At 44.1% G+C, this 27636-nt stretch overlaps 1 protein-coding gene across 3 annotated transcripts in view; it reads right to left on the minus strand.

Annotated features, from left to right (window-relative positions):
* The window catches only part of BRD9 (bromodomain containing 9), a 209569-nt gene that overhangs the window by 15058 nt on the left and 166875 nt on the right, over nucleotides 1-27636 (minus strand). For all 3 annotated transcript variants that reach the window (XM_030209763.1, XM_030209774.1, XM_030209755.1), the window contains one exon: nucleotides 16028-16130. In XM_030209763.1, the coding sequence (XP_030065623.1) occupies nucleotides 16028-16130 (103 nt within the window). The remainder of the gene's footprint in view (nucleotides 1-16027; nucleotides 16131-27636) is intronic.

Consider the following 27636-nt stretch of genomic DNA (forward strand, 5'->3'; position numbering starts at 1 on the left):
TGGAATGTTTTAAAGTTGTTTAAAGATCTTACAAGGCAATTATGTATATATCCATGCATTTTAAGCTATCTTGCTACTTTAGATTTTTAACATCCTTCATGTTCACTCTTTTGATTACACTGCGTAATTTTGTTTATTTACAAGAAGAAATTTTTTTACTGAATTTCTAAGCATTTTTTTAAGGAACCTGGTAGTAATGTGTTTTTCATTTTTGATGTTGAATATATCTAATATGGTGTTATATCTATACATTTTTTGTGTATGTTATATTTTTTGGACCATTGTGATTTTATTTTTTAATTGTTTTTATTAAAATATGTTTGTAGTCCCCTGATAAAAGCAAACCTGAAACTTTGCCAAGTTGGGTCCTTCCTCAATAAAATCTGTTTTGGTGAACTCTAGTCTGTCCTTCATTCCCTGGATCATCTTTGCTGTCTGTGCTGCCTGGATGCTTCTGCAGAGGTTCAGAAGAGTCCCTTTCTCTTCACTGGACCTGACCAGATGCAGTAGTTATCCGAACAATGAGTCTAATTACAATTTATTTTCTCAGTGGAACAGAAACAAAGATTTAAAACTGAACTAGAAAATGTGCTGCCCACAGCAATAGCACCCTCTCAGCCAATCAGAATGAAGGGTCTTTCTTCAGAACTGCTTCCAGCACACTGTATCAAAGAGTCAAGGTTAGGTTAGTTGTTTAGATTTATGCAGAGACATTGTGCAATATTTTCATTCATTTCTTTCCAATAGTAAAGATATATTTATGCTCACAGCTTGCAAGTTAACAATATCCTGCTGCCTCACACCCAGGAGACTTAATTCTCAAGTCAACTTCACAAAAGTTGGTTAGTCTGCAAAATAATGTTATGCCTTAATTCTCAATTCAGCTTCACAAAAGCTGATCAGTCTGCAGAATATTCTTATGCATAGAGCATAAATGTAGAAACTAAGAAGTCTTAAAATTGAAGAAATTGATACATCATCATTCATAATTTAAGTCATCGCATTTAACAACTGAATTCCACATAGGACCTCTAGCAAATCCTTGAAATAACATGAAAGGCTTTTTTGTAGTCTACAAAAGCGTAAAAGTCTCTACAGATTCAAAAAGATATCTTCAATGCACAATTCACTAACAAAAAAAAAAAAGGTGTATATAGTTTAAACAGATATATGTGACAGTTGTGATTCATAAGCATTGTGGAAATGTTTCAAGTTATAATAAACTTTGACACTGTTCCAAAAAGGTGAATGTGACATAAGTGCCAAACCTGCTCCCACTCCGCCCATTCTTCACCTTCAGGGGAAGGAACTCCTAGGCATACATTGCATAGAAACAGACTCTCTGTTTTCTGCTTTACACACACAACACACACACACACACACACACGTCATTTACAAAATTACTCCCAAATGGAAGAGAATGAAGGAACAGAAGGCTATCAAGGAGGGGAACAGGAAATTATATATATTACCTGGAGAGAAAAATACTTTACTTCACATTACGTTTAACGTACTATGGGCTAGATGCACTAAACCTTAACGACCCTCTAACAACCCTTTAATGAACGAAATTCCCAACCGTTGCATGCATTAAAGGCCTTTTTCCAACGAAGCAAGCAGCTATCGAAAACGGAGTAACTACCATTGTAATGTGGGCGATTCGGGATGCACTAACAATACCAACGATTACACCAAATCATTTTCCGCAACATATTTAACGTGTGGTCAGACCAGTCGTAAAGGCCTGAGCTGTCATCTCCCCGCTGCCCCCTGTACCAGAAAAATCAAAGCTGGCATGTTTAAACATGAAAAGTGAGAAAAAAAAATAAACCACCACAAACACTGGCTCCCCGCTTTCCCCTGCATTACTAAAAAAATTAACATACCTTAAAAAAGGATCGGGAGGGGGCAAAGGCGCTCTTCAGAAGTGTCCTGTATGGACGGCCTTGCCCCCCCCCCCCCAGATTGCCGCTGTTCCATGCTTCCGCCCTTCACTAAATTAAAAACTGAAAATAAAAAGTTAAACTTTAGCAGCGCCGGGCCCCCCTCCCTTCCTGTGTTCATCTTCTTCTTTTCCCAACACTGCTCCGCCTCCCGCCATCCTCCGCCCCTTGCTCCGCCTCCCCGAGTTCGTCGTCGCCGCCGTTCCCCCCCCTCCAAAGGACCCCCCTCCGCCTTACCGGCCGTGCAGCGCCTCTCACCTTTGTGTGAAGGCGCTGCACAAGATGAAACAACGGATCGTCGCTCCCTTCTGCCTCCACCGACGTCTCTCCTTCTTCCTGTGCACGCCCTCCTTTGATGTAGGAAACTTACGTCAGAGGAGGGCATGCACATGAGGAAGAAGGAGAGAGACGTCGGCGCTGCTAAAGTTTAACTTTTTATTTTCAGTTTTTAATTTAGTGAAGGGCGGAAGCGTGGAACAGCGGCGATCTGGGGGGGGGGGGTAAGGCCGTCCATACAGGACGCTTCTGAAGAGCGCCTCTGCCCCCTCCCGATCCTTTTTTAAGGTATGTTTATTTTTCAGGGATGCAGCGGGGAGCGGGGAGCCACGTGTTTGTGGGGGTTTTGTTGTTGTTGTTGTTCTGACGGTTCTGGCATGCGCAGAGCAGCCAGCATAACGCTTGGCTGCTCTGCGCATGATTTAAGGGCCGATTACCGAACAGCATTGATACATTGTACTTTTTAAATACGCACCGAACTTGTGCAAATTGTTTTTTTTGAGCATTGTTCGTTTCTTAAAATTCGGTTCGGACTTTAACGTTTGTAATTTTTTTACGTATGGTTGATGCATCTGGGCCTATGTTGCTAATTTTCAAAGTGCATACACTTACAAAGTTACACTGTAACCTACTACTACTTATCATTTCTATAGCGCTACTAAATGTACGCAGCACTGTACACTTGAACATGAAGAGACAGTCCCTGCTCAACAGAGCTTACAATCTAATTAGGACAGACAAACAAGACAAATAGAGTGCAGACCTCCAATGCTTGTGTGTAAGCCACCAGAACCTGGATAAGGTAGGCTAAGCTAAGCTATAATTTGAGGTTTTACCAGAATGTTGTCCTTGAGGTCTAGCTGGAGGCAGACCTGTGGTGTGAAACCCTACAAGTAGTTGTGTGTGTGTGTGTGTACTGTGGACTGAAGGCTGTCAGCTACAAGCCTGTGTGAAGTTTGCCTCTGAGCCTAAAGAGACGTTATTCCTTACTTTGCTGTACCTGTGAAGTAACAGGACTCAGTATTTGGTTAATAAAAGGATTTTGTTAATTTCTCCCTTGTCTAGATTGTAAGCTCTTTGAGCAGGGACTGTCTCTCTATGTCAAATGTACAGCACTGCGTGCGTCTGGTAGCACTATATAAATGCTTAGTAGTAGTAGTAGTCTGGCTGCATTTATTGGAGGCTTCCTGTACCAACTCGTCTCACAATCATATTACACATGTATTTATAATGCATGTAACTATGCTGTGGCCATAATAGTAAAACCACTTTTCAGACTAGTGACATGGCTTGTTGTGTTATATTTCAAGATTGCATCATATATAACTGCTTATGCAGGGTTGGCATGATTTCTAATTGCCAATTGCCCTGTTTGTGATGTCAGTGTTTAATCATGAAGCAATATAACCTCCATGGAGTGCCAGATACAACACCGGTCTCCTTGTTTGGCAGACTAGATGGACTTTCCAGATCTTTTCTGCTGTCATAAATACATACTAATTACTCCTCATTTCTCATCCAAATTTCAACAGACTCTAAGTGAATGTAGAAGTGCATTGAAGCAATTGCTTTGGCAAAAGTGACAAGAAAAGAAATTTTTTTAAGTATAGAATTATTTGCTTCATAATGAGGATGGCTTAAGGTCATCATAACACTCATCATTATTTAGGAGGTAGGGGAAGATATTAGGCTAGTAATGGAGGGTATTTTGCCTGTTGGATGGTCTGCCGCAATGAGGAAATACTAAACACTATGGGATGTTGTAGTAAACCCTTATTTAAGGGGCCCTTTAACTAAAGGGTTGGCATGCGGCAGCAGGCTTGCTGTGCGCCAATCCGGAACCAGCACCGGACTACTGCAGGACCCCGGCGGTACTTTCCACCCCTAGCGCACACCATTTCCGCTAGAAAAATATGAAGAAATTAGGTCTTATCTGATCATTTTCTTTCCACTAATTCTCACTATTCCAGGACGTGAGGGCAGCCACGTCCACCGACCAGCAGGCGGAGACAGAGAATACAGAACTGAGCACCACCACACAGTCCCGTGCCAGCAGCCCAGATCCTCAGCAGCGGTTCTCAAGCAATAACGAAAGATCACGCCAACAGGTGCATGGTCAACAACCAGCCAAGCCAGCCACTAGAATGCACCGAAGGCTTAGCCCCTGGAAAGCAAGATCCAAAGACAGAGTGCAGAACCGCCAAGGAGGGCATTGAGCCATGGGAGAGCTCCTGGAACAGTGTGAAGAACTAATGGAAAGAAAATTATCAGGTAAGACCTAAGTTTTCTTTCCATTACATTACTTCCCATTATTCCAAGATGCGTGGGATGTTCAAAAACAATCCCTATAAGGGATGGCAGCCGACCCCGCTGCATGAAAAACTGACACCCCAAAGGCAGCCTCAGATCACATGGCCACATCTACTCCATAATGCTTACAAAAGGTATGCAGTGAAGCCCACATCACTAACCTACAGATATCCACAGGAGAAGACAGGGAGGCCTCTGCCCAAGATGTAGCCCTACGTCTGGTACAGTGAGCAGCTGTCAAAACCTACGGTGCAGACTTCCTTGCCAAGATATAGGTTGAGGCCACTGCTTCCTTCAACCAGCAGGCAATGATTGCTTTGGACACCATGAGACCCAGCTTCTGCTTACCAAAAAGCACAAAGAGTCTATCTGAATGATGAAGGCCATTAGTAACCTCCGGTTAATGCATGAAAGCCCTCCAAATGTCCAGAAGCCTCTACAAGACGAACTGGTCCCCTACATCCTCCCGACAAAAGAAAGAGCCATGGATTGATTAATATGGAAGGCTGAAACCACCTTTGGCAAGAAAGAAGGTACTGTCCGAAGCAAAACTCTTGCCTCTGAAAACAGAGAAAAGGGTCCCTAGAAGAAAGCACCTGAAGCTCCAATGTAATTGCCACCAAGAACACAGTCTTCAATGTGAGAACTTTCAGGGTAGCTTTGCAAATAGGTTCAAACAGGAGGCGCTGAAGCTCTTGAAGAACCAGATTAAAGTCCCATTCTGGAAAGGGTGCCCAGAAGGGCGGTCGAAGGCGACCCACTCCTTTCAGAAAACGCACCACATCAGGATGCACCGCCCAAGAAGAGTTCTGCAATCAACCCCAAAAGCCAGAGCTGCCACCTGAACCTTCAAAGAAACCTGCATCAGACCTTTGCACACTCCCTGCTGCAAGAACTCCAGGATGTGCCCTACAGAAAAAGCAAAAGGGTCTAAACCCCTCTCCGTGCAGCTCTCAAAAACACAAAAGACAGGGGCATAAGCCAAGGAAGTAGAGCGCTTCCTGGCCTGGAATAAGGCCACAATGACCGAATCCGAATAGTCCTTCTTCCTCAGCTGAGCCCTCTCAAGGGCCAGGCCAAAGACCAAAAGGGGAAGGATCCTTCATGGCCACCAGGCCCTACTTTGTAAGTCTATGTGCTTTGAAAATGAGCCTCAAAGTATCTCAGCAAATGTATGGTGTTTTTAGTTAGTATCAGTAATAAAATTGGGGGATAAACATAGACAGAGTAAGGAGTTAAATAGGGAATCTAGATTACAATCAAGGTAGCGAGAAAAAGAAGAGTACAGAAGGGTGAAAGGGATGAACTGAGTATCAACCCAAGGTCAAAAGCAGAGCAAAAAGAGTCCCCCCCCCCCCCCCAATACAGAAGGCAGGCCATTAGGTCATGCCAGTAGAATGCAGAAGCCCAAAACAGTATGGGCTCAATATTCAAAGGAGTCATGCTCCTAAATTAGCCTCTTTGAAAATTTACTAGTGCCAAGTACCTAAATTTACACTCAGTTAGGGCTACCATATGTCCGGATTTACCCGGACATGTCCGGGCAACCGGGCGGGTTTTGCCAATCTGCCCGTTTGTCCGGATTTCTGAACAAACGGGCAGGCTAGTGGGCGGGCCATCCTTGCTAGCCTCCCCTCCCCTTACTTACTACTGCCCTGGTGGTCTAGTTACCTCTTCTGCCTTCAGGGCAGGAAAGAGCCCCCGCTTTCCTGCCTGGAGCGCTGCCCTGCATGCATCCTTCCTGTTCGTGATCTCGGCGCCGATTCAAAATGGCCGCCGAGAGTTGACGTGACCTTGCGAGACTTCAACTCTCGGCAGCTATTTTGAATCGGTGTCAAGATCACGAATAGGAAGGATGCATGCAGGGCAGCACTCTGGGCAGGAAAGAGGGGGCTCTTTCCTGCCCCGAAGGTCACTAGACCACCAGGGCAGTAGTAAGGTAAAGGGAAGGGGGTGACGGGGAGGGGGAGTGACGGGGGTGTGTAACAGGGGGGAGGGGAAAATGTGACAGGGGGCGGAGCAACGGCGTGAAAGGGGGCAGGGCGGGGCATGTGTCCTCCTTTTTGGGTGACAAAATATGGTAACCCTACACTCAGTTGGGTCGATATTCAAAACAATTTACCATTAACTGGTCAGAAACAGCTCTTGCCCAGTTAAATTGCTTGTGTGGGGCTATCTGCTGATATTTAGTGGCACTTAACTGGTTAGTGCCACTGAATATCACAACAGACCTCTAAAGTGAAAGCTGGCTATTTTGTGGGTGGTCCAGGGGCAGAGTCAGCACGTATGTGGTTAAATGCTAATATTCAGCACTTAACCACCCAAGTGGCCATATTGGACCACATAAAACTCAGTCCTGTCTTTATACGGAGTCACTTAGGCAATTAAGTGCTGAATAAGATATTTAATCGCGTAAGAGACAGCTGGCTGCATAAACCTGGATATTCAATGCCACTGCCTGGACATGGCTAAGAACTGAATATCCAGGAATAATGCCAGTGGTGGCTACCAAAAAAAACAAAACAAAAAAACCCCTCCCCCTCTAAAAAAAAACGCTCACTGCCATTGGCTGGATATCTACCCTGATAAAATTTTCTAAACTCTGAAATTTATGAACATAAAAAGTGGGTAGCAACAGGGGCAGATTTAGGGCAGAGGAAAAAAACTTAGGAGCTCAGTACTAGGCTCATAAATCCAGGCAAATAAATTGCTGGCCTAAATTTATAAGCCTAACTTTTAAGCTCCTAAATTATTTTCAGCTGAAAACTTAAGACTCCTAAATTTGGCGGAAAATAAGGCACACATTTAGGAGTTTAAATGTAGGTACTAATCTTTCAGGAGTGATTTAAACTTTTTAAATGATATTTCTAATCTTATGTCTGGAGGGAGACCATTCCAGACAGTGGAAGTAAGTACACTAAAATAAGAATGCCTTATGGAATCTAACATATTTTGATGTGTGAAAATTATAAGTAACTTATTTACAGAGGAATGTAGTGCCCACAAAGAGAGTAGGAATGAGCAGACTGGAAAAAACAAACAAAACAAAATACCTAGGGAAACTTGAGTAGAAAACTTGATAAGTAATTTTGAAAGGAATGTAATAGGAGATTGGTGGCCAATGTTCTTCCTTAATCAATATTAGAAGACAATCTCCCTTAAAGCAATACAGCAGAAGAATGCTGCCAACATACCAAAATGAAGTTGAAGCATGCTAGACATGTGTTCCAAACCCATGTGACAAAGCATTTGTGATTCTAGCCCAAGGAGGGTAAGTGGTGGGCCCAGCTTTGGATATAAGTAGTGAGACTGGACTAATTTAACATTCAGGATACAATGAAATAAAAGAAATTAAGAATGCTAATGAACTTTAAAATACAGAACGTAAAATACACGGAAAGAAAGTTACAACTACTGATGTCTTACATTTTGCTTTTCAGAAAATAGAACACCTAGAATATGGAATGGAAAGAATTTTATTTAGAGATGGAATTTGCAAAAAAACAAACAAACCCCAAAAAAAAAAATACTCACTGAACACCCATGAGTCAAATACAGAAATTAAACTGGTCAGCCAAGTGATATATCATTCTGGGTTCTCCTCACAGAGTAAAAAGTGAAACTGTGACGCACATCCAGAAGGGTAGATTATTTTGGACTTCACATGTAACTCTTTGGGCCAAATATTCCAAAGTATGCAACAATCTGCCTAATGTCACAAAAAAGTCAGATGAAGGACTGTCTACAGGCCTAGCAGCCATATGTACCGATGCAGGTGTGGTACTCAACATTGATGCCAATGCCACCGACCTCAAGGAATCGGACCTGGCACCAAAAATCCTCTCTCGTTGAGCCTCCCTGGCTAACTGGGTCCATTTCTTCATACGAAGACAGAGGGCAGTTAGCAGGCTAAGACTGGACTCTATCATGGAAGGCACCAAAAATGGGTGTTCTTACCAGAGATGGTCTGATTGCACCAGGTACAATGCTTAAAGCCACTGGGAACTTTCATGGACATGGAAGGGAAAACTTCCACAGTCAAATCAAATGACGCTATGGTGCCAAAAAAGGGGCAAGCCACACAGAAAAAGAATGCGAGAGAATGCGGCCACAGTCAAGGCCTAAAAATGGCCCAGTGATTCGGGAAAAATAAAGGAAACCTAGAAGCAAGAAAAAATACTAAAAACAATAAAGGAAGAGGGAACCTGAACACACCAAAAGATCTACCAAAGATCTTTTGAAGCTTATTAAAAGCTCTGGACCGGGCAACACAGGATTACGTTACCCAGATGTGAGAATTATGGCCTGCTTGTCCTTGGAGAAATTAAGTTCTGAGGAAAAATGGTGTTACCAGTGGTATACCACAGGGATTGGTTCTTAGGCCAGTTCTTTTAACATTTTTGCAAGTGATATTGTGGAAGAGCTGTCTGGTAAGGTTTGTCTCGCTATGGATGGAATCAGAATCTGCAAAAAGGAAGGATGGTGTCTCCTAATGTGAAACCTAGCACCACGCAGCTAGAATTTGGGTTATTCTTTTCTTATGTATGTCAGTTGGCATCAAACTGGTAGTTAAAGTTTAATGTGGACAAATGCAAAGTCTTCTAGTCTCCCAAGTCCCCCTGCAGTTTCTCATAATCCTCAAACAATTTAACAACTTTGAATCATTTTGTGTCACTCATCTTCCCCATTTCCGGATCTTTTATGAATAGGATAAAAAGCACACGTCCCAAAACAGATTCCTGGGTTACTCCATTATGCACCTTCTTCCATTAAGAAAACTGGCGATTTCACCCTGCTCATAAGAACATAAGAGTAGCCATACTCTAGCTCAGTATCCTGTTTTCCAAACTGTGGCCAAGCCAGGGCACAATTACCTGGCAGAAACTCAAATCGTGGCAACACTCTATACTACAAATCCCAGGGCAAGCAGTTGCTTCCCATGTCTGTCTCAATAGCAGACTATGGACTTTTCTTCCAGGAATTTGTCCAAACCTTTTAAAACCCAGATATGCTAACCATTGTTATCACATCCTCCGGCAAAGAGTTCCAGAGCTTAACTATTTGTTGACAGAAAAAATATTTCCTTCTAATTGTTTTAAAAGTATTTCTGTGTAACTTTCTTGAGTGTCCCCAGTTTTGTACTTTTGGAACGAGTAAAAAAAAAAAAAAAAATCGATTTACTTCTACTCGTTCTACACCACTCAGGATTTTGTAGACCTAAATCATATCTCACCCGATCTGTCTCTTTTCCAAGCTGAAGAGCTCTAACCTCTTTAGTCTTTCCTCACACAAGAGGAGTTCCATCCCCTTTATCATTTGGTTGCTCTTCTTTGAATCTTTTCTAATTCCGCTATATCTTTTTTGAGATACGGCAACCAGAACTGAACGCAATACTCAAGGTACGGATGCACCATGGAGCGATACAAGGGCATTATAGTATTTTCAGTCTTATTCACCATCCCTTTCCTAGCATCCTGTTTGCTGTTTTGGCCGCCGATGCACACTGAGCAGAAAATTTCAGCGTATTATCTACAACAACACCCAGACCTTTTTCTTGACATTGTTTTCTATCTTTTAACTAGTTTCAAATTTACAACAGGACATTGCCTCCTATTCCATGATTTTTAAAATTTCCTAAGAAGTCTCTCATGAGGAACTTTGTCAAAAGATTTCTGAAAATCTAGATACACTATACACTCTATAGCACTTGGCCTTTCTTAAACAATTGTTTTGGAAGTCTAATGAATGAGTTTTCCATATAAGTATTCTCTCCCTTACCTATGCATTGATTACCTTGGACGATAATCCAAGGTAACCAGTGCATAGGTATCAGATCAGCATGTTCCTGAATGGCCCTCAATTGGGCTGTGTGGTAAATACTACCCCAAGTCTGAGACTCCTAAACCTTCCCTCAGCTCCTGTTTAGGCATTTTAAACCCTAATACAACCCCATATGCCCAAAGCTCTTGAACTAAGGGTGCTCTCTAGGTTCTGCACTGTAAATTATCAGTGAATAATGTTATCTTATACTTCTTCTCACACACCACACTGCAAACTCTGTAGTATTCTGTATAAACTAGGCAAAGGGTTCTATAGTCAATGCAAACTGTAGGGGTGTCAGGGGGCAGCCCTGTCTAATCCCCCTGCCAAAGGGAAAAGCTGGAGAATAGGCACCCTTCACCTTCACACTGGCAAGGAGCTCATCGTACACAACCCTGATCCAATCTATAAAGTGTGATGCAATCCTACCTTTGCCAGGGTCTGAAACATAAAGGGCCAATATTCCCTATAGAAAGCCTTTTGTGCATCCACCAAGAATAGCAAAAATGGTGTATGCTCATGTCTGTCGAGCACTTCCTAAAATATTCAATATGTGGCACACATTATCTGCCTCATGCCGCCCCTATTACAAATCCTGCCTGATCCTTATGAACCAGGCTTGGAAAGTAATGCATCAATCTTTTCAAGATCTGTGAAGCGGAATTTTAGAAAGGGACGTCCAACTCAGAATATGGATGTCAAAGTCTATGTCCGATATGGACATCCATTTCTCATGTATTTTAGGACATGATCTGCTGACATACAGTCTATTATAATAATAAATGGATGTCCAAGTTCTGGCTATGTCCAGCATGAACATCCATTTTACAAACATCCAAAATGAATGGGGCAAAACAAAGGACATGGACATCTGTGTGGCAGCAGAGAAACATCCATATCATGAAATTGCCACACAGCTGTCCATATGAAGGAGTAGCTTAATGGTTAGAGCAGCCACTGAGAATTAGGGCAGAGAACCAGCATCAAGTCCCACTGCAGCTTTTTGTAATTATTTTTTTAAATTGTGAGAACTCTGGGGCCAGGAAAATACCTACTGTAATTTCCCTTCCTCCATTCAGTGGAGAATTGCTCAATTGGAGCACCTGTCTGTAACCTGGCTATGCCAAGTACCAAGTTTAAACACAGACGTCCATCTTTTGAACATGAGCGTCCCTTCCCCTTCTGCAATTGGAGTTGGGCATTCATATTTGGCTCCTCCTAGTCTCACCAACAAACACCCAGACCACACACCCCTGCCATGTGGACATACAGCAGTTTTAGATGTCTATATTTTATCTTTATAAAATTGGGATTTGGACTTCCATGCAATGTAGACATCTAAAATGCCGGTTTTCAAACATCTGAAACATGAATAGGGCTTCTAAAATTACCACCTCAATGTCCAGCCTCAATAGAGACAGGCCTATACGATCCACAAAGTGAGCTATCATTAACTTTCTTACGGAGGAATCGTTGTCCCAAAGTTCTCATATAGTAGGGTAGGATATATCTTAAGTGAGTTAAAGCCTTTGGCCAGTGGGGTTCGAAGTAAATACTTTGTTTTATAAAATTTTTAAATTATAAAAACCTTTACTTTATAAATTAATGTGGTGTACCTTTCTAGCCTGGGTGACTACCTTATCATCAAATGATTAATGGCATCCTTCACTTTGCTTTTTATGATCTCCCCATCTAAGCCCTGTGAGTATTCCTACTCTCACAACAGAACAGCCACTTTTGCCAAATAGCCCTCTATCTTCTTAGAAGCTGGATGGACCTCTGGTGCATAAAACTCTCAATAGAAGTCCACACACTTACACATCATTGCTGTATTTTCCCATCCTCTGTGATAATCTCCTTCCTTTGCCCTTGATCCAAGGACCTTCTGTACTTTTAATTTATGGGACAGGAGCTTACCCAATTTATTGCTAAAGGCAAAGTACTTGTATTTAACCAGGTCTAAAGCAAATTTAGGCTTATCCATTTGAAGATCCTGAAGCCGTTTGCTCATACTCAAGAATTTCATGCACAAATCCCTATTTTTGGGGCTTTGTTTACAGTAGGGAAACCCATATCTAAAGCTCAATCTCCCTCTTTTTATGGGCTTCTACAGCTATTGCTTTCAAGGCATCCCAAATACTCATCTGTGAAGCCTCCTCATTCTGATTAATGAACAAATACAATTGAATTTCCCCCTTTAACTGTTGTATCACCTGTTAATCTTCCAATAAGATGCCATTAAGTATCCAGTACTTATCTCTAGCCCGATTCATCCTCCATCATACTTGCACCCATATCAGAGCTTGGCCCAACCATATATTTGTTGCATTTGTACCCCACACTTTACCTATTTGCAGGCTCAATGTGGCTTACATAGTACCGTGTCATACTTGCACCCATATCAGAGCTTGGCCCAACCATATAATGGGGTCTATATCACAATCTCCGACAGTAAAGATGAAATGTTTAGAAAGTACGAACATATCAATCTGGGAATATGAATGGTGAAACTGTGGAAGAGAGGTATAGTCCCATTCATCTGTCTCCAAATATCATCACCTCCATAGCCTCCAGCAATTGCACACCTTTACTTTTGAACCCTTCCCAGTATTATTCCTACCAGATTTAGGGTTGTAGGTTTAAGGTAACACCCCCCCCCCCTAACCACCAAATAACTGGAGCACTTCTGAAGTCCAAAACCTTCATCCTCAATTCTGGAAAAAAACAAACAAACCTGCCCATAACTGGATGCACACATATTCCCTAAGATAACTTGTTTGACTTCTAGAACTATCAACACCCTCCTTTCTCAATTCCGATGAATATAAGTGCATTGTCAGCAACTAGAATATCAGGATGCAAACCCAACCCCGCTCTTAGTTCAAGTACAGTTAGCAAAGAATCTATGTGGGTACCCCTTAAACTTCACCAAGTGTTCAATCTTCCTAACCAAATGAGCCTCCTGAATCCAGCATATGTCATATTTATGGTGTTTCAACTACCATATAGTAGGTTTCTTTCCTGTGGGAAGTTAAGACCATGAGCACTGAGATACTAGATTCAGGGTCCTCCCCTTGGGAATCATTATCCCCCTCACCCACCCACCCCAATAAATTCTTTCCCTCCTTCCAACATACTCCAGAATTTCACCCATGCCTACCCCTTAGACATCTGCAGAGCCTGCTTAAACTCTCTCTCAAAACATCTCCATCCCATTATAGTAATCACCTTCCCCATTCTCTAGTATATCTCACAAATCCCCCCCCCACACCCCCCCAGCACGCATACTTTAGATCAGCCACACTCCTAAAAACTCAGGACCACATTCATATCCCTGCATTGGTACCACATCAAGGCCAAACCTACAGCAATAGAAGTCCACTCCTTAAGCACTTTCCATTTCCTATTGCTTGCCCAGTACTTAGGTTGCTGGGTGATCCTTGGACATACCTCACTGGTTTGTTTTGTTTCTCACGGCTTCGTGAGGTCCTTTTCCTCTTCTCAGATATTCCATCTTTTTCTCTACGTCATATTCTGCCTCCTTGACATGCTGCTCTAAGGCTCACAAATCTGCCTTGATATCTACCACCATCATAACCAACTCAGCTCTGCCTGCCACAGTATCTCAATTGAACTTCTAAAATCACCAGTGCATCTATCTATACTTTATTGGTGAGAAAGGCATCAAGTCCCAGCTCGCTTCCATGTTGCTGTCCATCTTGTGTCGCCTGTTGGGCCTGGTTCAGCCTTGGATCCAAAATGTTACGTGTTTCCAGGCAACCTTAATTCACAGAGGTGAAAAAACACAGGAGTCCCATAGTGGAGTATGAAGAAAGAACAGAGAGGGAGACTGACAACGGTTCTTCAAAGACAAACCATAGAACACCCAAGAGTTGGCCAAACACTGTTTATTGAAAGTAGCTAAGGACTCGATACTGCACCATGTTTCGGCTAAACGTGTCTTCCTCCGGAGTCTTTTTATGGTATCATGGATTTTTTTTAATGTAGTTTCACATTACATTTACTTGCCTCCTAAGGCAGGCATATTTAGCCGAAACATGGTGTCATGTCAAGTTGATTCAATTTGGTCCCAATTACATTGTTCTTATTAAGTCAAATAGTGATTTAAATTCAAATACAAATAATCCGGGCTCTACTATGCTAAATCCTACTGAAATAAACACTTGATTTCTGATTTTATATTGCTTTATTATTTGTTACGTTAAAGCTCAATGCCCATTATTCGTATTAGGTACTCATATTCGGCCAAATAATACTTTTCATTATTCGTATTTGGCAAAATAGTAAAATATGTTATTCGGTACATCTCTAGTTCTATATAAAAACTTGAAGTTGAACATTAAGACATCAGTTTGTATATTATTTAAAGCAGGGCAAGAAACTTCAGACCAAAACACGCTAGCTATAAAGATTACACTTGCCAGACTTGCTTATGCTGATATTAGTGGATTACTTTTAAAAAATTGGTGGTCGTGAATTTATTACTTTCTAGTGCAAATATGGCACCGATATATATGCAAAGAGAAAGGCAACGAAAATAATAAAAGGGGATGGGACGACTTCCCTATGAGGAAAGGCTAAAGTAGCTAGGACTCTTCAGCTTGGAGAAGAGACAGCTGAAGGGAGATATGATAAAGATCTATAAAATACCAAGTGGAGTGGAATGAGTAGACATGAATCAATTTGTTTATTCTTTCTAAAAATACTAGGACTGCATGTAATGAAGCTACTAAGTAGTAAATTTAAAACAAACCAGAGAAAATATTTTTTCACTCAACATACAATTCTGGAATTTGTTGTTGCCAGAGAATATAGTAAAAGTAGTTAGCTTAGCAGGGTTTAAAAAGGTTTGGATAATTTCCTAAAAGAAAATCCATAAGCCATTATTAAGATGGACTTGGGGAAATCCATTGCTTATTTCTAGGATAAGTAGCATAAAATGTATTGTACTGTTTTGGGATCTTGCTAGGTACTTGTAACTTGGATTGGCCACTGCTGAAAACAGGATGCTGGGCTTGATGGACCGTTGATGTCCCAGTATGGCAACGCTTATGTTCTGCTCTCTTCTTTCTTTTCAGCGCCCATACCTTCCCTACTTTGCTATCTCCCTTTTCCTCTAACCTTTGATATTTCCTTTCCATCCTCTCTCTTCCTCTATTCTTGTTCCTCCTTTTGTTCTTTTTCTCCTGCCAGCCTCCCTTTGAAGCAACTGTGGTAGAGCACAAGAGGATAGAGCATAGAGTTGTGTGAAAACAATAACAGTGGCAAAGAGGAGACTGAAGCAAAAGTGTAAAAGAAATGTACCCAGCCTATTCCTTCATGCTCAGCTGCTCATGATGGAGCCGCAGTACAGTACTGGTCAATCATTTGCAGGTTTTGAATTTCAGGTTGCAGTGGCAAGCTGGATATGGGAAAACTTCACACTCTGCATAATGCATGACAAAACTAGGAGAAACATTTTTAATTTGGATTTTGACATCCTTTTAGTATTTCCTTGAATTGATTCCTGGGACTCAAACTAGTTCATGGATTTATTAAAAAGACAGATTTGCAAACTAGTTCATGTCCCTGTCACAGCTCAGAAGTGGGGCCCAAAGCAAAAATTTGGGAAATAATTAAAGAACTGAACGATAAAGAAAATATTTTGTTATACTTGCCTAAAGTATTTAGCAAGGAAATATCAAGAGACACATCTGAATATGATTTCATGGACATAAAATCCAGAACAGAATTATTGCCGTCTCCCAATGATTCTCCCATCTGTACAACAGAAAGAAAAAAATGGTGATTTGTTAATTGCAATGAGTTCTCTTTATGCATATTTTTTAAAACATTTAGCTGATAGGATAGATCATGACTAGATTGCCTAACAGAACAGACTGCATTTCTACCAAGTCTCTTATCAGGCTATTATTTTCACACAGGAGCCACCAATCAAATGTTGTTCTTTCATGCCCACTAGTAAGCATTTCTTCAACTGGTGCTACAGCTGGTATGAGGGTTGGCTTTTGGAGTAGGCCAGTGAGACACTGGCTCAGGGCATCAAAAATGAAAGAGAAAGTTCACCTTGCTGGCTGGTCATTCACAGTGGTAGGAGCAGATTCCTTCACTCTACTGATATGCTTTTCTTCTGTGTTGTGCTGATGTTAAGGCTGGCACCACACCTGGTTTTAAACATAAGAACAAGCATCTCCTGTATGATTCTCACATTTAAAACCAGCTGCTGCACTAGTGACAGCACCAGAACAACACAGAAGCATAGTGGTGGGGGTGAAGGAATCCATGTTTGCTGCTGTGCAAAGGAATAATTGGGGGGGGGGGGGGGGGGGGAAGGGGCACTCTGGCTGGAAGAAATTGAAGCTATGTGGGGGGGGGGAGGGGTCTGCGGCTTTAAGAGGGATGTTTATTGGGGGCTCTGGCTGAAATGGGGTTGAAGTTGTATAGGGGCTCTGGTTGAAGGAGGCTGACCCTGACAGGCTAAGACTGGATGTGCACTGATGGGGGCTGGGATAAGAAAAGGAGTGGACAGCTGATGTTGGGGATTAGGACTGAAAGGGGGCTGTAGCTCGAAGAGGGCTAGGTCTGGAAAGGAACCGATGGGGGACGGCTGTGAAGGTGGAATTTGCATTAGAATTTACTGGCTTCCTGCTAAGTGTTTTCTTTTTAAAATGTGATGTCACACACATGCTTTATGAGCTCTCCAGCGCGCCAATTGTTTTCACATTCTAGGCGTTGCTCTGCCAGTTTTTGGCTGTTTATTCATGCAATTTGTTGCATACTAAGAAACCAGCTCGTGAGTAAAGATCTACTACATATACTTTTGTGTTGGAAGACTTGCTTTTTCAATTAGTTTTTCATACGTTGTCCCTTATACTTCCCATAGTACTCGTGGTAATTTTGGCGCCTTTCAGTGTCTTAAGGTTAGAATTCATTCATTATTTTGTCTCACTTCTCTTATGGTTTTAAGCATTCACGATGTTTGCTATTAAATATCACACTCCACACGGTTGTTTTATGTGGAGGGGAATTTTCGAAAGGTCGTCCAAGTCAGAATTGGGATGTCCTCACGAAGTCGTCCAAAATCAGGTAGGCATAATCAAAAAATAGTATGGACGTTCTTAGACATTCCAAAATCGCAGTGCGAAATGACCAAATCAAGGACGTACAAAGTGTGGTAAAAAGGGCGTTTCTCGCAGAACTGTTGAAGGACATCCATCTTACAGAACTGCCGTCCTTCAGCAGTTCTCCAAGAAACACGTCCTTTTTACTGTACTTTGCACTATTTCCCGTACCTGGATGTTCCGCAACTACATTCACTGTACTTGCGGAACAAAGAGAAATATAAGGAATATTCATATTTTTTAATTGTATATATGAAGAGGTTTGCACACTTGATAATGATCCATATAAGGAAGGTTCCGCATGTATAAACACGTACTCATCCATATAAGGCCCCGCATACGTGATGACGGTCCATGCACGTCATGGACGTCCATGAGTCATGGTCATCCACATGCAGACCCATCATATATTAGCCAGGACGTCCTCGTGCGGACCCGTCCATATATGGAACTGTGCATGTAAGGACATCACGCATGGGCGTCCATATAAGGTGATGCACGTTTTCCAACGGTTATTCACTGAGAAACATGTCTGTCAGATGCGAGCCAAACTTCAGCGTCGCTGAGAGTCTGCTCTTGGTGCAGCTGTGCCTGAGGCACCGGTGCAGGCTATTTATGTACCACCACTATCTGCTCCCCAGGACTGTGTCTATTCAAACATGGACACATATAAGACAGAGGCTGGAATGGTAAGTGCTTTTTTTCACCCCCCCCCCCCCCCACTGTTCCTGGGCTATCAGGTCCCCCTCCTGTAGCACCACATTTAAGAGCTCCCTCAGCAATGTAAGCACTAACTGTAGTCTGCATTCAAGGGTAATCACAATGCCTTATACTCACCTCACAACACAACACGAGCAAATTTACCACCATAAACACTCCAAACCTATCCCTTCCCATATCGGACACCCTGAAAATTCTTGGAGTTACCATTGATCGACATCTCACACTTGAAAATCACGTGAAAAATACAACCAAGAAGATGTTCCACTCAATGTGGAAATTAAAAAGAGTAAGACGTTTCTTCCCGAGGACCATCTTTCGCAACCTAGTACTTGGTGCTTAGTCATCTGGATTACTGCAATACACTATACGCTGGCTGTAAAGAGGAAATCATCAAGAAACTGCAAACCGCTCAAAACACCGCAGCTAGACTCATATTCGGAAAAACAAAATATGAACGCGCAAAACCCCTAAGGGAAAAGTTACACTGGCTGCCACTTAAAGAATGTATTGCGTTCAAGATTTTTACCCTAGTTCATAAAATCATTCACGGAGATGCTCCAGCCTACATGTCCGACTTGGTAGACCTACCACCCAAGAACGCCAAAAAATCATCCCGCACGTTTCTCAATCTTCACTTCCCCAGCTGCAAAGGGCTAAAATACAAACTAATGCATGCGTCAAACTTTTCTTACCTGAGTACACAGTTATGGAATGCACTACCACGCAACTTAAAAACTATCTATGAATTAACTAACTTTCATAAATCTCTGAAGACCCACCTCTTTAATAAGGCATACGACCATAGGCGCCCCGTATAAGAGGCTTGGGGAGGCTAAGCCTCCCTAGCCCAACTGTGACCTTCCCCGCGGCCCCGCCTACCTCCTTCTCTAAATGCAGTCGGACTCGGAGACAACACTCTGGACGAAATCTTCTGCTGCCCGCTTCTGTTCAGCAGCGCAGCGGCAGCCAGGAATGAGACGTACAACCCGCTGCCGTCACTACTCTCCACAGCCAGCATAACAGAAGAAGAAAATGAAGCGGGGCCGCAGCAGCCTTCAGACATGCGCTGTCGGCTCTGCCGGTCTCTGCCCCGTGATGTCAATTTCCCGTTCCGGGGGCAGAGGACCGGCAGAGCCGACAACGCATGTCTGAAGGCTGCTGCGGCCCCGCGCTTCTTTTTCTTCTTCTGTCAGCGCTACAGCAAAGAGGCCCGGGCCGGAGGGAGAAAAGAGAACGTGGTTACTGGCGGGAAATGGTAGGAGGAGAGAGAGGGAGAGCAGAGGAGAGCCAGGGGGCATGGATAAGAGCAGTGGAGAGCCAGAGAGCGATAGGGAGAGAAAGAGGGGCCATGGAAAAGAGCAGGGGAGAGCCAGGGGGCATGGATAAGAGCAGTGGAGAGCCAGAGAGCGATAGGGAGAGAAAGAGGGGCCATGGAAAAGAGCAGGGGAGAGCCAGGGACATGGAAAAAAGCAGGGGAGAGCCAGAAAGAGATGGGGAGAGAAAGAGGGACCATGGAAAGGAGCAGGGGAGAGCCAGGGACATGGAAAAAAGCAGGGGAGAGCCAGAAAGAGATGGGGAGAGAAAGAGGGGCCATGGAAAAGAGCAGGGGACAGCCAGGGACATGGAATAAAGCAGGAGAGAGCCAGAAAGAGATGGGGAGAGAAAAAGGGGACATGGGCAGGAGAGAGAGAGAAGCTGCTGGGGAGAAACTGGGGGAGATTCTAGTTGTCAGACTGAGAAATGCTGGCTGGATGAAAGGAGGGAGAAAGAGGAAAAATGCAGAATGAGGGAAGACGCTGGTAGGGAGGGAAAGAGGAAAGACACTGGAAGGATGGGGTGAGAGAGGACATGCTGAATGGAAAAGGGTCAAGAGAGAGAACTGTCTAGAAGGAAGGGGAGCTAGAGGAAGACAATGGATGGAAGGATTGGGAGAGGGTAATGGGTGGAAGGATGGAGAGAGAAAGAGGGATATCACTGGATAGAATGGTAGGAGAGAAAGAGAGAAGGTGCTGGACATGGATGGAGGGCAGGGAAGTATATGCACATGGATGGAGGGGAGTGAGGAGAAATGCTGGATATGGATGGAGGGGAAACTGTTGAATTTAAGAGCTGGATCAGGATACTGAAGGATAGGGACAGGGCTACAGATGGTAGACAGGACGCATAAGGACACAGGAGGATGGTGGACATGGTGAGAGAAAAAATATCAAATGGAAAGAAGACGCTGCATAAAACAGAAGACGCTGGGACCAAAGCGAATAGAAAAACTAAATGATCAGACAACAAAGGTAGAAAAAAGTATTTTATTCAGAATTTATTAACTGGAATATGTCAGCTTTTGGAAATGTGCATCTGTGATGTTTTGCATGTAAGTTTCAATTTTTCTAGTATTGCTGCATGCTGAGTCTGACTTCTTGAGGTAACTTTCCAGTTCAGTATTTTGCCTTCATATCTGTTGTGTCATGTGTTTTTCATGTGATCAAGGTGCAGTATTCTGCTAGCGTGTAGTATTTTCAGCCCTTTTTGGGGTTTTTTTGTTTCACTAGGTTGTGCACTGGTGTTTTAGAGCCCGGTGTAATTACAGTGCTGCCTTTCCACGCATAAGGTTGTAGCTTGTCCTGTCCTTGGAATTAGTACTGTTATGGTTTGGTAAGGTTATGAGTGTGCTTTTGCACAAGTTTGTGTATAGTGTTTTGCAGTGGAGAGATTGTGTATTGGCCTTACTGAGGTGGCACCAAATCATCAGAAAGGGTTTTAGAGCCTAAATCATGACACACTACCTCTTGAAGGATCTACATAAAAGGAGTTAATTGTGAACACTTTCCACCCTAAAAGGGTGTTTTGTGGCTCTACATGAGAATTGTGATATGATCCCTTGTTTCATATTGTTGACGGTCTGCACTTTCCGTATGGGTGGTATATTGGTTTATTAGGGTCTGCCCAGTGTTATGGTACAGTAAGGTTTATGAGTGTGTTTTTGCACAAATTTGTGCATAGTGTTTTGCAGTTGAGCAATTGTGGTTAGTACATGCTTTGAGCAACCACTTTATTCTTTGACATAGGATACATATTTAATATCTAAATTTAATAAAAGGTATTAATTGTGACTTATTTTTTTTTCTATGTTGTCAGACAATTATGGATGTAAGCCCCGCCCCTGGCCCCACCCCTAACCCCGCCCCTTTAGCCTCCCAAACAGTTGGGCCACTGACTGCCTATGCATATGACAAAGATCAACAAGTGTAAATGTAACGCATCTCCACCCTACCTACAATCAGAACTGCTTTCTCATATATCTGCTTGTTTAATTTTCTATTATGTTACTCATGGGCTCTATGTAACACTAATTGTCTAATCTGCTTGCTTAATTTGCTATTATGTTATTCACGGTCTCTATGTAACACTAAATTGTCTAATTCCTAATCTATTAGCCACCAAGAATGTTACATTGTAAGCCACATTGAGCCTGCAAAAATGTGGGATACAAATGCAATAAATAATAAATATGTGCACATGCACATTCATTAACAGAATCTATGTACTAGAAAGGAAAGCCATTCCCAAATCCTTACAATACTGCACACAAACGGTACTCTTTGTCCTCATGTCCAACTCAATGACATCACCTGTACCAATGTAATGTTCCCCCCCCCCCCCCCCCCAATCATCAGTGTTGTGTGTCTCTACAATTTGGCTGCCAAATGAATTTGTGTTGTGAAGGCAAGAAGGGCTATCCCCTGACTCCTGGTGTACAAACTTGTATCTTGCAGACGTTTTGGCATTCGGAGGGATCTGGAGTCCCTGAGGCGCAGGTTCCGCTGTATACGGCGGGACAACCCCTACATTATCTGGAGCGTGCGACAGCGCCTCAGGGCTCGACGTAAGTATTGTAAACAGGGCACCTGTACTCATTTGTAAATGTGTTTATTTAATAATGCAAATGTCGTGTACAATATCAGTTTCCACATGGCTAACAGGCAAATAGTAAGTCATAACACCTCTGTCCCAGATCAAGGCCTGAGGTTGCAGCTACCCTCCCATGAGTGTGGCTGCAACTTCCAACTAACCTCCTCTGAGATGAATGAGATGACCTGCCTCACTTCTGTATCCCCCTTTCTGGGGTGGATACTGTTTCATGGTATTCTTGCCTCATGTCCTGCTCTTAGTGGATGTCATAGCATGATTTGAAAGTAATGTAAGGAAACAGTGCTCCCCCCCAAAAAAAACAAAACAAAATGGTGATCCAACTATAGTCACAACTATAGTCAAAATGCTAACAAACTTCTGAGGAATGAGTGTGCCCTGCCAACACATCGTGTACTCCTTTTTCAGACCAGCTTCCAGGGTTCCCTGTCATGTCATCTTATGCATCTCACACCCCATGTGTATAGCCCAGGGCTCACCACTGACCCCACCTTTCCCCATTCCTGCCTCATGCCAGCCAGCCAGCTCCTGCACTATGCAAGCCATGTTGAATGTGCTGATCTCAAGGACAATCCTTTTCATATTTCAACATTTTTTAGTGATGACTTCACATGTTAACACGTACACTTACTTAAATACATGTCAGATCTTAAAGATGTAAAACATATAGACAATAATCCTAAACTGCTATCATCCAATTTTGTTGCTGCCTTCCCCTCCCCTTCCCCCCTTTTTTTTTCTTATTGCCTTTAACATAATCCTTGTACAAATAAAGAAACAATATACAGCAATGAACATTAAACAACATTAATTTCCAATAAGTATTGCTCATATGTTGTTCTATTTGTGATCCTCTTGTGTAATATTATACCCCCTTTTCCCACTCACCTCCCTCCCCCTCTTCCCTTAAAGATTCCGCACCACGCTTCATGGTCTTCAAGGACAATCCTTTTACATACACAGGGCAGCAGCAGCAGGAGGAGGCGGCAGGACTGCCTGCACCAGTGGTGTGGAGGAGGAGGAGGCGGCGGCGACAGCAGATATGCCTCCCCTTGAGGGGGGGATGAGGAGGGCCCAACACCACCAGCCCTCTCCACACCATCACCAGCCCCATCACTGCACCTCCTGCAGCAACTGGTGCATAACCAAAACCAGTTGATGCAGGAGATGTCAGCAATGCAGCAGGCTAACGAGCAGCACTTCAGGACACAGAGGCAGGGAGGAGGACAAGGCCTCCCTTGAGAAACTTTGAAACAAAAATAATTGTACATAGTTCTATTTTTTTTTGGTTAAATACACGTTTCATATTTTTCATATAACAGGTTGTGTGTCTCTGCAATAAATATTATCAAATGCTGGGGTTGATGTGAGAGGAGGCAGCAATCTGGGTTGCATGACAGGTGAACTGTGACAGAGAAACTTTGGTACATATGTGTCATAAGTATGGCCATACAGAAGGCCACCTTTTCCTTCCAAACTGCATGGCTGTATGGTAAGGTGGGGGAGGGAGGCTGGGTGGGCATTTCTGTTGAGGAACAGAAACGCCCAGTCAACCTCTCCCCCCTTACCATACAGCCCAAAAGCACAGAGTTGTGTAAATAATAGGTATGTTGTCTAGCGCTAGTGATCTGCCAAGTACAAACTTGCAGATAAACATAGGTAGCGCCTAGACGATGTTTGAACTCTGATCACCAGCCACCCTTACCCACAACCAACCCACATTGGTGAGGGCCAGGAATAAGCAACAAACTGCTGGGTCATCTTTTCACACTGAATGTGTCAGCAATGGTATACAGTGCTGAGGAGAAAAGGGAAAACAACAGTAAAAGCATTAGATGGATGTTTACTTCATCACAATTGCAAGTGGAGTGGAGGAGTGGCCTAGTAGTTAGGGTGGTGGAGTTTGGTCCTGGGGAACTGAGGAACTGAGTTCGATTCCCGGCACAGGCAGCTCCTTGTGACTCTGGGCAAGTCACTTAACCCTCCATTGCCTGCCGCATTGAGCCTGCCATGAGTGGGAAAGCGCGGGGTACAAATGTAACAAAAAAAAAAAATAATAATAATACATCAGGTACAGAAGGGCACAGGCTAGGGGAATTATATAGGCACCAGGCTGTAGCCACCTGCAGGTAATTTAGAATAGGAACTGTAACCAGAACCCCTCTCCCTCTCCATGACTTAAGGGCTCAAGGCCGTGGTAGGCACGCACCTGTGGCCATCTAGAAAATGGTTTGCATGATAGAATTTAGAAATGATGTTGTTCCATAACTATGGAGGATTGTAGGACTGTGTTCAATAATGTGTAAAAGACATCGAGTGCATATATGCTTCCCCCCCCTCCCCACCTCCAACAACCTTGAGAATGGGTGGGCACTTCATAAAAGGGCACTGGGTTCAACACATAAAGAAGGATGGAACCTAGCCGGGAGACACATGAGGTGCAAAGTGGGAGAAAAACTACCAGCTGCGGATACCCGTGAGCCTGGTGAAAATAGAGGTAAGATTTGAATGCAGAGAACATACAGAGAATGGGGCGCCCTTGACCATGAGGGATGCACACATCCATTCTCAGGGCCTCTTCCCCTCCCCCACCCCACAGGCAGCCACAACTGAGTGTGTCCAATAGAGAACAAGACATCTGTACAATGAATTGAGTAGAAACAATCATGGCTCTCTGAGTCCAGTGTATTACAGTCCACTGCTTTCTCTTGCAATCCTCTTGACCAGCTGTCTTGCAAGATGCAAGAGGTGTTTGTTTAGCACCTACATAGCAGAAAGGGAAGAGGTGGCTGAGAGGTATGAGCTTACCTTGAACTTGTGGTGCAAGAATTTGTTGGCTCCAAGGGACCAAAGGCTGGCTGCTTCAACAAAGGAGAGAGAGAATGGGGGGGGGGGGGGGGGAGCAGTGAGGGAGCACATTATACACAGCAAGGAGCTCCTGAAGGGTAGAGAATGGAGAAAGTGTCAGTTGTAGAAAATGCAGGGTATATGCCAAGCTACCAGCTAACACCCAGTCTGAAACTTTTGGAAAGGAAAGGTACAAAGCTCACACACCAGTTATCTTTCAAGAATTGGCAAAAAAGTCCCCCCCCCCCCCCAAAAAAAAAAAACAAACAAACAGGTGTACAAAAGCATACAGTGGCAAAAACAAGGTTTACTATAACTGAAGCTAAAACGCTTTGAAATACCACCCCATAATCTATAGAAAACCTCTAAAGTGCAAGCACAGAGAAAGCTGTTTCAAAGAGGCACCAATAAAGGGAATGCAAACTTCCAAATCGGAAGAGCAGCTGGGGACGTTTATCATTTTCACCCATTATCTAACACACAGAGCAGCTGGGGACGTTTAAGGATTTTGTCAATAATCGAAATTAGGACGTCCATCTTGGGGACGCCCATCCCGCTCTTACATTGATGTCCCTGGGACAGTATTTAAGCGTTCTTCTCAGTATTTTCGAATCTTTGCATCGCACTGTTAGAATGGCACCAAAGCAGGCACCCACCCGCAAGGGTAATTTCAGTGACCCTGAAATTGAACTGCTGGTGCAGGAAATACAGAGAAGGCACACACATCTCTTTGCTCCCATGGGCCAGAGGCTGGCTGCTACAACAAAGCAGAGAGAATGGAAGGCAGGAAGGGACCGGGTCAACACGGTCTTCCACCATGGCAGGGATGTGGAAGACTGCAAGCAGAAGTGGTGCCGGCTGAGGCGTGATGTGAGGAAGAAGGCTGGTGCCAACCCCCCAGCAGATGACACTGCTAACGACCCCCCTAGAGCGCATCACTCATGGGCTCTTGCCCCAGGAGGGGATCAACAGCATTGGTTCCCTGGACACATCAGCACAGCCTGAGGGCTCAGGGAGGCTGACCATTAGGAAGCTGGGGTATCTGTTGTGCTACAGCACACTCTGTTTTACACAAGTGTGGTGCACCTAAGTAGGGGAACGGGTGAGACCACATGCAATACAAATCACTATTCATTACAGACCATGACACAGGGAGTAGCCAGGTGGAGGGGGGAGTGGGGGAGAGTTTCCAGCTATGTGTATGTGTAGGTTACCACTGTTTCACAGCTTTGGGGGCTTTCCCCACTCCTTTCTTTCTTACCTTCACCAAACTGTGCATATCTCCTTCTCACACCTCTGTGTTGTAGCCAGTGTGTCCTCTGCACTCCTTCCACAGTTCTATGTCTACCCACCTGCCTGTGTGGCTCTCTTGCACATCAGTCTCTGTAGTACACTGCGCTCCTTGTCTCCAGCTCTGTACCATGTACAATGACATCTGTGGCTTGCCTGCCAATCCTATTCCTCACCATCTCTTTGCTGGGTCTTCACATGTGGGGCTATGTATATGAATGCTAAAAAACAAAAGTGGGTTATTTTGACCAACACACTTCCTCCCCTTTTGCTATGCAGGTGATGACGGCCAGCCAGATGCAGACGCTGGCCCTAGTGGCCACCAGCCTCAGCACACTGAGCAGCACACACAGCAGCAAACCAGTGGGCCTGGAGGTGTGCCTGCACAAGAAAGCACGCAGCACTAATCACATGGGGTGGAACCACAGGACCCAGCAGCAGCGCCGCCTCTCCCTCCCCCACACGCAGCAGAGGCTCTCCCTCTACCACCCGCAGCCTTTGCCAATGGTGGCACAGAGGAAGAACATGCAGAAGGAGGAGGCAAATCCTCAGCAGAGGCCATCCAGCCAGAGGAGGCAGCTACTGCGCCTCACGACACAATTGCTGGGTCACAATGTGCACCTGGAAGATTACCGGTGCCAGAAATTGGAGCTCCAACGGGAAGCGCTACAGGCCCAACGTGAAATGGTACAGCAGCTCCAACAGCTGGAGCACAGCATCAAGGGCCTACGCCGTCACCTGAAATTACATAGTACAGCCCTGATGCAGCAACAAGTGGCGTCTACTTCTACAACTACATAGCAACCACCCGCAAAGAAGAGGAGCTTGAGATCCTCAGCTCCCCCAGCCACCACACCAGCTCCCCTTCTGGGTCCTGTGCCCAGGTTGCAGGGCAAGCCACAGACCGCAAGGTGGCTGGAGTTTTAAAGGGCAGCTGAGGCAGCAGGCTGCCTTGTGGACACAGAGGAGGACAGTGGGAGCTCATCAGAGGAGGACTCTCAACAGAGTTCCCCAGCAGCACCAGCTGCAAAGAACACGGTAGGAGGGGATGGGGCCAGGAGAGGGGCCAGGGAAAGTGATGGGACATGCTGGGGGTGGGGGGGGGGGGGGGGTACTGGGAGGTGGGAGGAAGGAGTGTGAGGGTTGGAGGGAGGGGAATATGCACACAGCGGGTGATGGTGGTGGGAGGGGGGCTGGAGGTGGTGGTGGTGTGTAAGTAGTATGTGATAGCAATAAATGTCAACTTACTCTCACACAAAACTTGTCTTGATGAGTCTTTGCCTGGCTCTGACCCCCAGCTGGTGTGCACTCTGCTCTGTTCTATGGGCAGGAGGTGGAGGGGGCTCCTCATCCTGTTCATC

Source organism: Microcaecilia unicolor, chromosome 1 (genome assembly GCF_901765095.1).
Source record: "Microcaecilia unicolor chromosome 1, aMicUni1.1, whole genome shotgun sequence".
In the NCBI taxonomy this organism is placed as follows: Eukaryota; Metazoa; Chordata; class Amphibia; order Gymnophiona; family Siphonopidae; genus Microcaecilia; species Microcaecilia unicolor.